At 50.8% G+C, this 12,458-nt stretch overlaps 1 protein-coding gene across 1 annotated transcript in view; it reads right to left on the bottom strand.

Annotated features, from left to right (window-relative positions):
* Window positions 1–10,216, bottom strand: part of ONECUT3 (one cut homeobox 3) — a 70,452-nt gene extending 60,236 nt beyond the window's left edge. Inside the window, exon 1 of the mRNA XM_081895693.1 lies at window positions 9,070–10,216. Within this exon, the coding sequence (XP_081751819.1) occupies window positions 9,070–10,153 (1,084 nt within the window). The 5' untranslated portion in view covers window positions 10,154–10,216. The remainder of the gene's footprint in view (window positions 1–9,069) is intronic.
* Window positions 10,217–12,458: the final 2,242 nt, after the last annotated feature.

The raw sequence follows: 12,458 nt of genomic DNA, 5'->3' as shown, positions 1-12,458 counted from the left end.
CAAGACCGGGGTTATATGGTCTTCACTCCCAGTCCCCAGTCTGGCTGCCGCATTCTGGATTAGTTGCAGTTTCCGGGTCACCTTCAAAGGCAGCCCCACATAGAGCGCATGGCAGTAGTCCAAGCGGGAGATAACCAGAGCATGCGCCACTCTGGAGAGACAGTCTGTGGACAGGGAGGGTCTCATCCTACATACCCGATGGAGCTGGTAGACAGCTGCCCTGGACACAGAATTGACCTGCGCCTCCATGGACGGCTGTGAGTCCACAATGACCCCAGGCTGCTTCCTGTTTCCCTCCTTTGAAATCAATGGAGCTCAGTTAGTGCTGCCCATTCATTCCAATGGCTCTTTAGTCAAGTTAGGTACCTGGGGTTGCATCCAGCATTCGCTGACATGGCTAACTGAGGTCCGCTCATTTCAATGGGTCCACTTTGAGTGGAGGTAAAGGTAAAGGGACCCCTGACCATTAGGTCCAGTCATGACCCACTCTGGGGTTGCGGCGCTCATCTCGCTTTACTGGCCAAAGGAGCCGGAGTACAGCTTCCGGGTCATGTGGCCAGCAGGACTAAGCCGCTTCTGGCGAATCAGAGCAGCGCACGGAAATGCCGTTTACCTTCCCGCCGGAGTGGTACCTATTGATCTACTTGCACTTTGACGTGCTTTCGAACTGCTAGGTTGGCAGGAGCAGGGACCGAGCAACGGGAGCTCACCCCGTCATTGCGGGGATTCGAACCACCAACCTTCTGATCGGCAAGCCCTAGGCTCTATGGTTTAACCCACAGTGCCATGCGAGAGTTAGTGGCCCATAATAACTCTTTGTATATAATTCTATTATAATGGGAGCAGGCCCATTATATCCCAGAAGGCTTCCTTTAAACTCTATGGGATTCCAAAGTGGTTTGCTTGAGCTGAATCATACTTGAACCCTCTCCCATGCATTCAAACATTTTGGAAAAAGCAACCGACTACATTAGCGCTGCAATGCATTAGCAGTAGTCTCTATAGATTTTAGCTCGGTGGAATTTTTTACATAGGTGGCATTTTTGCTGAGGTTATGATCTGTTTTTATCTTCCTGAGTTTATAATGTTTTAACAACTACCTCTTGTTGTTTTAATGGTGTTCTGGTTTATATTTCAGTATCCTATGGCTTAAAAAAAAACCCCAACAACATTGTCAGCTTTTTGGATCATCTTTCAGGTCTCAAAGGCAATATGCTAAATGCATTATTATGATTGTGTTCCCAACTAAATCATACTCTTAAAAAGTATATATGCTAAATGCATTATTATGTGTTCCCAACTAAATCATACTCTTAAATATATATATATTAAACACCTGGTGGGGTCTCAGGGCGGTTCACAGAATAAAACCAAGATATATAAAACCACAAAAAACATCACAATAATAAAAATACGTTTTCGCTATCTTAACTCCAGTGCCGTTTAATTCTTTCACTAATCCACTGCTTATATCTCAAATCCTGTCAGGAAATTCATGTCTAGGTGACAGGAGAACTCATCAGCATTCTCCAATCCTCCTCGTCATTTCAGGGCTCTGGGTTCGAGTCCCGCCTTGGGCGAAATATTCCTGCATTTGCAAGGGGGTCAGACTAGATGCCCTTCAGAGGGTGCAGTGCCTTCCAACTCTTGCCACCCTGTGATTCTGTGATAATCGCTGACAGGAGATGGTGCATTATCCAACTCCCAACAGACTGAGCGAGTGAAACCAGAAGTTGGAGTTGTAGCGCCTCCGGAACTTCTGGAGTGGCACAGTCTTTGGATTGAGGTTGAATCCTGACAAGACAGAAGTACTGTTTTGGGGGGACAGAGGGCAGGCTGGTGTGGAGGACTCCCTGGTCATGAATGGGGTAACTGTGCCCCTGAAGGACCAGGTGCGCAGCCTGGGAGTCATTCTGGACTCACAGCAGTCCATGGAGGTGCAGGTCAGTTCTGTATCCAGGGCAGCTGTCTACCAACTCCACCTGGTACACAGGATGAGACCCTACCTGCCCGCGGATTGTCTCACCAGAGTGGTGCATGCTCTAGTTATCTCCCGCTTGGACTACTGCAGTGTGCTCTATGTGGGGCTACCTTTGAAGGTGACCCGGAAACTACAATTAATCCAGAATGCAGCAGCCAGACTGGGGACTGGGGGCGGCCGCCGAGATCACATAACACCGGTCCTGAAAGACCTACATTGGCTCCCAGTACGTTTCTGAGCACAATTCAAAGTGTTGGTGCTGACCCTGAAAGTCCTAAACGGCCCAGTATATCTGAAGGAGCATCTCCACCCCCATCGTTCAGCTCGGACACTGAGGTCCAGCGCCGAGGGCCTTCTGGCGATTCCCTCCCTGCGAGAAGCAAAGCTACAGGGAACCAGGCTCATTAAACCGCAACACTCATTAAACACTCCTCGACTCATTAAACCACAACACACACACTCATTATCTGCGGAACTCACCACCATGTGATGTTGGACTAACCGGGAGAGAAGGGAAAGCAAAGTCATTGGACCTGCCCCAAGGTGAAAGACTTCTGGGAAAAGATTTATAATGAACTGGGGGGGGGGGAAATGTTGAAATATACATTTATAAAGAAACCAGAGGCCTTTCTTCTTGGAATAACAGGTTTGGAGTTGCCCAAGAAAAGATGTTAAATTATTTTTGTGTGGCACAACTGCTGCTCAGATTTTATTAGCTAAAAAGTGGAAAACCCAAGTATTACCAAAGGTGGAAGAATGGCAGATGAAGATGATAGATTTTTCGGAGCTGGCCGATTTAGCCAGAAGAGTCCGCGACCAGAAGGAGGAGGAGTATCAGGAAGAATGGACAAAATTCAACAATTATTTAGCTAAATTTGTTAAATTAAACTAATTGGAAATAGCTTGCAGGCAACAGATTGGCTTAGGGATTTATATACGTTAAGTGATGTTTAATATGTACAATTTTGAATTGAAAAGATATATGTTAATGGACTAAGTTAAGTATATAAGAATTAGGATTTGGAAAGCCGTTATAAGGATATTATGGAAATTCAACCAAGGGGAAGCAAGGAAGTCACTTAACAATGTTAATAAGTGTAATTTTAATAAGGTTATGATTTATGTTTCTTTGTGTGTGTGTGTGTTGTTCCTTTATAATTTTGTGAAAATTAATTTTAAAAATTGGGGAAAAAAGAGAAAGCAAAGTCACGGAGGAGTAAGCAAAGGCGAAAAAGATTGAACCTCCCCCGTCCATCGCAGTCTATCTTTGAACACTAGATTCCAGGGATAATAAAAAAAGAGAGACTGGGGGCTATTCGTTTCGTGTGTTTTCCAGATTGGCAACGGGCGGAGCGGGGGGTGGGTGGGTTGGACTTCGGTCTGGGTAAATAACAGGTAGCAAACCTCCCTTCTACCCACGCTATTTTAAATTAAAACAAACACCGGATTGCGCCTAGTAGGATCAAGCTCCGTGTAAACGGAGTCGCTCCGGTGTGCCGATCTTTCCCCAAAGCAGCGCGTTAGTAAGGTCTGGCTGACAATATTTTCGTACAGTCCTCATCAAAAAGCCTTGAAGGGTTGTGTTGTTTGTGTGTGTGTGTGCGTTTTTGCGCGCGATTCCATTCACACAGAGCCCTCTCCGAATCCGAATTCAGCCGGATGGGACAGGAAACAGAACCCTTCGCCCACAAAAGGGTCTGTTTACTAGGGTCTCTCCCTATCTGAGCCGCGTTGCCTCGGTTATAGATAATTGATCCTCGCCGCCATTTGTAAAAATGAAGGAGCTATACTATCGATCCGCCTGCGAGGGAGAGGGGGGGGAGGAAAGGAGGGGGTCGAGCGGCGATGGGGGGGAGAGGTCACTGAGATCAGCTGATTTTGACCTATTCAGCAACATCCAGGAGAGGTGGGATAATAAAAATGGCTCCATCTTATATGCATATGAGTTTAGGAAGGGACGGATGGAGGGAGGTCGAGGAAGGAGAGACTGAGAAAGGAGGGAGGAGAAGAGAAATCGAGGGTTGGATGGAAGGAAATAATGAAATATGGACTGGGAAAAGGAGGATTAAAAGCAGCAGAAATATGGGTAAGAGAAAGGGGGCGGGCAGGGAGGGCGGGTGGTCGGGTCCCAAGTGCTTTGAATGCTCCCCTTGCGACCGACATCTCCCTCCGGCTCAGGCCCGAGGAGAGCGTCCTTCACCCGGGGAAGAGGCTGAGCCCGCGGGACTCGCGGCCACAAGATTCTGCGGAGCACTGGAAAAGGGGGCTAGGCAAACTCGAGGGGTTAAGGAAGCAGCAGCGTTTAGAAAGCAAAGACATCACCTTGCCAACAAAGGTCCGTATAGTTCAAGCTCTGGTTTTCCCAGTAGTGATGTATGGAAGCTGGACCTTCAAGAAGGCTGATCGCCGAAGAATGGATGCTTTTGAATTCTGGTGCTGAAGGAGACTCTTGAGAGTCCCATGGACTGCAAGAAGAACAAACCTCTCCATTCTGAAGGAAATCAGGCCTGAGTGCTCACCGGAAGGACAGATCCTGAAGCTGAGGCTCCAAGACTTTGGCCACCTCATGAGAAGAGAAGACTCCCTGGAAAAGACCCTGATGTTGGGAAAGATGGAGGGCAGAAGGAGAAGGGGACGACAGAGGACGAGATGGTGGGACAGTGTTCTCGAAGCTACCAGCATGAGTTTGACCCAACTGCGGGAGGCAGTGGAAGACAGGAGGGCCTGGCGTGCTCTGGTCCAGGGGGTCACAAAGAGGGGGACACGACGAAACGACTAAACAACAATCTGGGCTCGCCACTGGCCTGATCCGGCAGAACCCTTATTGTCTTCTTCAGGCCTGTCAGTGGAAGGGGCCACCGTGTCCAAACTGGCGCACACGCGACAGTGTTCACTGGCGATGCCATGGTAGGTTTTGAGGCGTACCATCAATCAATCAATCAATCAATCAAACTATGGCTGTCCCCCTAGACCTTCCCTGGTCGGAAGAATGCACTGACCAGAGTTGGAAACAGGAAACTGGAGGAAATAATGGGTTTTTGGGGCTGACTCTGCGCCCAAACCAGCCATTTATTTCCTCTGAAGTCACGGGTGGAAATTCCACACGGGGGTGGGGTACAGAGGTAGCCCTCTAGGCAGGGGTATCCCTCAACTTTTCAAAGCCCTTAAATTCTCCCTCGCCCTTCCACGCCTATTGCTAAGCGTTCCTTAGGGCACCGATTCGGCTGCCTCTCTAACCACAGATATTAAGATCCAGATTCCGCCATCTCCATCTTCGAAGCTATCAACCTATTCCTCAATGTTTGGCTCCTTGTTTGTTTTTAAAAAATGATGGTTTCAGAATCCGCAAAGTGTTCAGCATTTAATCAATCCACGCATTTATTTTTAAAACCCTCGCCTTTTATTAGAAATCCACATTATTTTCCTTGCAGCTCCGGAAACCCTCAAAGGAGTAGCGGCTACTATTGGCTGAAATGATTTGGCTGAATTCTGCTCAGAGTAGCCGGTAGACCCATTGACTTGACTGACTTCCTCTTCTCCCTCCCTTTCAATGGGTTTGCTCTGCCCCAGGCCGCAGTTATCAAAGGGGTGTCAAAATTGTCTTTTTTAAAATTTAATTTTTCATTTTCTCATTTTTTAAGACACCCCCCAAAATCTTTACATAATCAATCTGCATTTCCCTCGACTTTGCTCCCCTCCTTTCTGCGGTTACTTGGTTTATATCAGATGGGTGGCATACAAATATATTATTATTATTATTATTATTATTATTATTAATCCAGTTTAAGCCGGTTTACTAATTTCCCCTTCGTATTCCCTTTTCATTATTTCTTACTGGACATTTTTATGTCGATCCTGCTAATGTTCTAAGTTGTCTACAACGCATCTTCAGCTAGCTAGTAAATTTTCCCCCATTCTCATATTGAAAAGTCTCTCTTCTTGGTTTCTTCCAGTAAGTTTCACAATTTCTGCATACTCCCATCAAGAAAAATTGCCTTATGGGTTGGCTCAGACTGAAATGCACGGGCGAAAAGATTTTAGGCCTATCGATTTCAAGGGTTCCTACTTTTAATGTAATTTAGTTGGAGTTGACATTCGTTGTTCGTGTCCCTTAGGGTCTACTCTGAGCAGGGCGCAACACCAGATATTATTATTTGCGTTCCTTACTATATATAATGGTGAAGGAGCCGTAAGGAATGCAAATAATAATATCTAGTGTTGTGCCCTGCTCAGAGTAGACCCTGTGGAAGTGTGTGTTTATATATAATAAATAAATATATGCTTTCGTAGATTTTCACGGGTACAGGAATGCAGGTTTTGGTGTCCTCGGGTGTCTTCCCGTGTAAAAGTTGGGGTGTCTAGGCGACGTTTCGACGAGGTCTCACTCGTCATCTTCAGGCTGGTGCTTTCGGCTTCTTGTTACTGGAACAGAGCAGGATCTCAGTGTTTGAGTTCCTATAAATACTGTTGAGGGGGTGTGGTGTATAGCCTCCAATGTTCTGGGCAGAGAGGAAGTTCCCAGGCTAGTGTGCCTTTTCTTCTTTTGTTCCTTAATTACTTGAGGGATATCTTGAGTGATTTCTTGAGTGATATCCTGAGTACCACTTAGGTGGGTCATTAGGTGTGGATTAGTTGCTAAAGTCTTTGTGTCTTGACCTCTTGAACTTTATATATAAATATATATATATATATTTATATATATATAAATATATATATATATATTAAAAATATTAAAATCGCTTAAAACGAAACGGCATTTTAAAGACACCACACACGCCCACGTTTTCCTTTACACCCATTGATCAGCGAAAATCGGCTGTGAACGAGACGCAGATGCCAAGTTGTCAAGACCGCATATAATCTGTGCGCGCGCGCACGATTGACAAGTGTGCCACCAGACAGGGTGAGCAAGGGGGATTCCGTTTCGGGATTCATTTATTAATTAATAGGGCCAGTTAAAGAATCATATCTGTTTAAAGGCGACCTTTCGGCCGGCGAGAGATGGACAGATAGAATAAACGTTCAGATGGATAAGGGGAAGGAGAGAATGAGAGAATGAGTAAGGCGGAGGAGAATTCCTTCTCTGTAGGTTAAGCGTGTTCATTCATTTGCCCATTATTAATATTAATATTAATTATGTTTTTAATATTCTGTTGGAAGCAGACCAGAGTGGCTGGGGCAATTAGTCAGATAATGCCTATTATTATTATTATTATTATTATTATTATTATTATTATTATTATTATAGGATTATTATACCCAGCCACTCTAGGCGGCTTACAGCATACATAAAAATATAGGAAAACACCAAGCATTAAAAGCTTTCCGATACAGGGCTGCCTTCAGATGTATTTATTATTATTATTATTATTATTATTATTATTATTATTATTATTATTATTATTACATGCCCTTCATCAGCAAGTCCCATTCATGTATACATATAACGGATCACAGAGTAGTGTAAATAAGCGCATTCAACTGTATTGATCCCTGAGGCAACTGCGGATTTTAGACTTTGCAAGTTCCTTGCAGTCAGAGACCCGCGCGTCCTCTCTCGCCCCCGCCTTCTCTCTTTTTCCTCCTTGAACCTTCTGGATTCTGAAACTGCCTATTCCCCCATCCGTCTGTGGGCATCGCAGGATGAGCTCCTCGTTGCAAAGCGGATCGTGCGCGCGCCTGGTACTCCATAAAGTGCTCTGTCCTGCTTAGAGTCTCACTGAGACCAGTGGACCCCATGCGTTTCAATGGGTTTTGCCTTCAACGGTTACGCACTGCTCTGTGTAAACTAATGGACACGGATAGACGTGCCTAGTTTAGGCCTTGGTTCGTTTCAATGGGTATCCTTCTGAGCAGGATTTCGCTCTCAAAGTGGCCTACGTGGTTCTCTCTCCCGCCTCATTTAATCCTCAACGACAACCCCATGAGGTAGGACAGAGGCGGCCCAGTGTCCTAAAACGTTTGCATAGATGGATGGACCGACGCGTGTCTCCCTCTGTGTGTGTGTGTCTAACCGAAGTAGAAAACGGATAATGCTTCGCTCTTGCCTTAGCTAGCACCCGGATTCTGCTCTTGCGCACGTCGGAACGCTGTGCCTGCGCGTTAAACACGTGGCTCACACCAGGCATTATATTCACCACCAATTCTGGGATAAAATATTCAGGGTTGTAGCTGAATCAGAGAAGGGGCGTTTAAATGAGCGCGCCCAAGTTGGCCGTGCCCTTTTAAATTCAGCGGGTCTATTCTGAGCAGGGATGAACAAAAGAAGTTCCCTCGCTCTCTTGCCCCGGGAGTAAGGCCCATTCAACCCAAGTGGGCTTACTCCTGAGTAGGCAGAGACCCTAGGGCGCTGCAATTGTCCCCAGATGCTCCCTGCAGCCACCGATCAGGACGATTCATAGACAGAAAGGAGAGAGGAATAGGCCCCAATGTATATTGTGCAGAAAACCGGGGGCGGGGAGCGCAAGAGTGAATAAACATCGACCGTGCCTTGCGCATCTCCCCCCACCTTTGCCCTGGAACGCCGCCGCTCCCTTTCTCGACACGCGGCAACGGGCAGGGGTGGAACGTGTGAACAGACCTTCCCTCCCAATACCCTAGCAAATTGAGGCGATAAAAATAGTTATGCCGTCAAGAGGGGATGAGGAGGGGGTGTCACCTCCGCCGGAGCTGATCCTCACACACGCCAGCCACTTTCCCTGAGGGTCGGGGCCGCGAAGCAGCGTACACGCATCCTGACCCACACACCTGTAAATCACACTTTTCTTGTAGGGGCGGGAGTTCCTGTCTCTTTCCTTTCACAAGAACACCCCTCCCGCTCCCCAATGATTTCTCCGCTTCTTCCCCTAGACACCCCCCTTTCCATTCTTTCTCTCTCACCCCCACCCGCCTATGACATTCCCCGAGGGCGTTCAGACGACCGTGTTCCCTCTCCCAGAGAGGCGCGCGTCAAAGTGGAGAGTCCAGGTTGCCAAGTGTGTGTGTGTATGTGTGCGCGCCTGTGCAATTTACAGCTGTTTGGCTCCCGCCCCGCACCCCTCTCCGGACCCCACCACGCAGTTTCTAGTCCCTAACGCGAAGCCACCTACCCGCCAGCCTCAAGGCAGACATCCTCTGGAACTCGGGTTCTTGCAACCATTTCCACATCCGTCGGAAGGTCTCCCGCCCGGACTTCAGCTTACTCCACGGCTTGGGGTTCCTCAAGAGGTCGGAGAGGGTGCCCTGCGAGCGACACAGGATCCGCTGGGCGAAGATGGCCTGCGGGATGCTGTAGCGCTTCAGCTCGGCCGTGATCCGCTGCGCCACTTCCTTGGTGTTGATTTCTTCCACCTGCCCGGAACCGCCGCCTTGCGAGCCCGACGCGGACGAGCCTTGCCTCTCCCGCTCGCCCAGCAGGGCGCCGTTGGCTTGCCCGTGGGGGTGCCCTCCGTGGGGGTGCATGCCGTTGAGGGAGGGCATCATGCCGGAGCCCGGAGCCCCCAGACCCCGCGCCAGGTGCTCCTCGCTCCTGGAGAGCATGTGAGGGTCGAAGCCGTTGGGCGAAAGTAACTTGTCTCCGGCCAGGTGGGCGCCGGGGCCGTAGGGGGCCAGCGACTGCTGCCCGTTGTGTAGGCTCAGGCCGTTGGAGAGGGGCGACAGGGCCTGCCCCATAGACGGCATGTCCTTCGGGTAGTGGCCGTACAAGTTCCCCATGGAGGCGGCCAAGCTGCGCTCCTCGCGCATGAGGGTGAAGCTGCCGCTGACGCTCCCGGAGAGCCGCTGGTGGTGCGGCGGGTGGTGCGGGTGGTGGTGCGGGTGGTGGTGAGGGTGGTGATGGTGGTGGAACTTCTCGGAGACGGTGGAGATGGGCGGCAGGTGCTGCAGGGGCGTCAGAGTCGTGTAGGTGCTCATCCCCGAGGGCGACTCGCAAGCCATGCTCATTGCCGGGTGGAGAGGGCCGCCCAAGGTGTGCTCCGGCCGGTAGTCTCCCGCCCCGTCGAGGATGGACGCCATGCTGGAGACCATGGCCGGCCGGCCGTGCGAGGAGACGAGGTTGCGGTGCGCCGACGGGGGAGGAGGCGGAGGGGGAGGCGGCGGCGGAGGAGGCGGAGGCTGCCTGGCGTGCGCCCCGGCGGGGCTCAAGAGCTCCCCGGCCTGGTGGAGGCTGCCGAGCCCGTCGAGGCTCAACTCCATCGCTCGCTCGCTCTCCCCCGGCCAGGCGATCCCTCCTCCTCCTCCCCCTCCCCCTCCCCCTCCTCCTCCTGGATCTCCGCCTCCTCCTCCCTCCTCCTCCTCCTCCCTCCTCCTGTGTCCCCCGCCGCCTTAATCCCGATCCATCTCAGGAGATCTCCATCCGGATCTCTTCTGGGCGCGCGCGCAGGCGGAGGAGCGGATGGTGTTCAGGGGCCGCGGCGGCGGGTCCCCACCCCCCCTCCTGCCCAAAGCTGCGGGGATGGGCGCTCCTTTCCTCTCGGCTCTCGGCTGTGGCTGGTCTCTCTCGCTGGCTCGCTTTTCTCCTCCTCTCGTGTCCGCCGTGGCTGCGAATCGCGCGGCTCTGCTCCTCGGCTCAGCCTCCCTCTCGCCTTGACGTCACGGCGCCCAGCTACGGTCTGTCCGCCCCCTCCCCCCGTCCACCGACACCACCCCCAAGCACACACACACACACACACACACACACACACACACACACACACACAACCTGCCCAGCGTGCTCTTAACGAGCGCCCACCTGCCAGCCTCACTGTGGCTTCTCTGGTGCCTATTATGAATGTGATTTCTGCCTCTTGTAGAAGGCATCGACCAGCGACAAGGATGTGGGGCCCCCCCTCTCCCTCCCCCTCTCCCCCCTTCCTTTCTCTCTCACACACACGACAGGGAAAGGGGAGTGCTGGGAGGTGGGCGGCGGGGGGGGGGGGAGAGGCAGCAGCAGCAGCGGGGAGTCAGGGAGAATAGCGATATAAAATCAATTGCGGCTGGAGGGTGAGCGAGAGTTTCAGCTGGGCTGTAGGGCGGGCGGTGAGGGGGGAGAGTGTGAATCTGTGGGGAAGGCGAGAAGGAAGGACGGAGGGAGGGATAGGGGTGAGATTGAGAGAGGGGGAGGGAGGAGGAGTGGGGAAGGAAGGAAGGAAGGAAGGAAGGAAGGAAGGAAGGAAGGAAGGAAGGAAGGAAGGAAGGAAGGAAGGAAGGAAGGAAGGGTTGGAGGAAAGGAAAGAAATGAATGCAACAGGAAGCAACGAGAAGAAGGAAGGAAGGAAAGGGTTGGAGGAAAGAAAGGAAGAAAGGAAGAAAAAAGGAAGGAAGGAAGGAAGGAAGGAAGGAAGGAAGGAAGGAAGGAAGGAAGGAAGGAAGGAAGGAAAGGGTGAGATTGAGGGAGGGGTGGAAAAGGAGGGAGGGAGGGAGAGCGAGGGAAGGAAGGAAGGAAGGAGCAGGGAAGGGTTCGAGGAAAGGAAAGGAATGAATGAAACAGGAAGCAATGAGAAGCAGGAAGGAAGGAAAGTGTTGGAGGAAAGAAATGAAGAAAGGAAGGAAAAAGGAAGGAAAAAAGGAAGGAAGGAAGGAAGGAAGGAAGGAAGGGTGAGATTGAGGGACGGGGTGGAAAAGGAACAAAGGAAGGAAAGAGAAAGGGGGAAGGAAGGAAGGAAGGAAGGAAGGAAGGAAGGAAGGAAGGAAGGAAGGAAGGAGCAGGGAAGGGTTGGAGGAAAGGAAAGGAAGGAAGGAAATGGAAGGAAGGAAGGAAGGAAGGAAGGAAGGAAGGAAGGAAGGAAGGAGCAGGGAAGGGTTGGAGGAAAAAAAGAAAATGAATTAAATAAGAAGCAATGAGATGAAGGAAGGAAGGAAAGAAAAAGAAAGAAAGAAAGAAAGAAAGAAAGAAAGAAAGAAAGAAAGAAAGAAAGAAAGAAAGAGGGGAGCAGTGGAAAGAGGGAGGAAAGAAACAGGAAGGAAGGAAGGAAGGAAGGAAGGAAGGAAGGAAGGAAGGAAGGAAGGAAGGAAGGAAGGAAGGAAGGAAGGAAGGAGTACTGAGGCTATGTCTTTTGGGACCGGTTAGCTGAGCTCTTGAGCAAGCGCCCCGTCCGCCTCCGCCCCCGACTGTATCAGCGAGCCATACATCACGACACTCCATCGCGCCTAATCTCTGCCTCCATCTATCACGGGCTTTTCTGCTCTATTGGTCTATCTATCCTCGCAGGGGAAAGGCTCTGAGCGCGCTCTGGCGTGTGTGTGCGCGGGCGCGCGTGTGGCAAGGGGGTCCACACCGGAGGCCAGCCTTGCCCACCCCCCTACTGCAACCGAGGCTTCTCATCTGCCTAACCTTTGTGGGGATCGCTCTACGCGCCCCACACAGTCCCAAGATGACCTCTCTCCTTCCTAGATCCCCACCGACACCACCGGCCCTTGGAGACGGCGTGGAAGCGGGGGGGGGGGCTCGCAGGAGTGGCTCCGGCGCTCCGCTGTAGCAGAGCCGCCCTCCCCGCGCTATGCCCTTATCGATCACTTCAGC

The sequence above is a fragment of the Podarcis melisellensis genome (assembly GCF_964234715.1).
Source record: "Podarcis melisellensis genome assembly, chromosome: 18".
Lineage (NCBI taxonomy): Eukaryota > Metazoa > Chordata > Lepidosauria > Squamata > Lacertidae > Podarcis > Podarcis melisellensis.
Note: the sequence above shows the minus strand (reverse complement) of the source record. Positions and strands in the feature narration are given on the sequence as shown.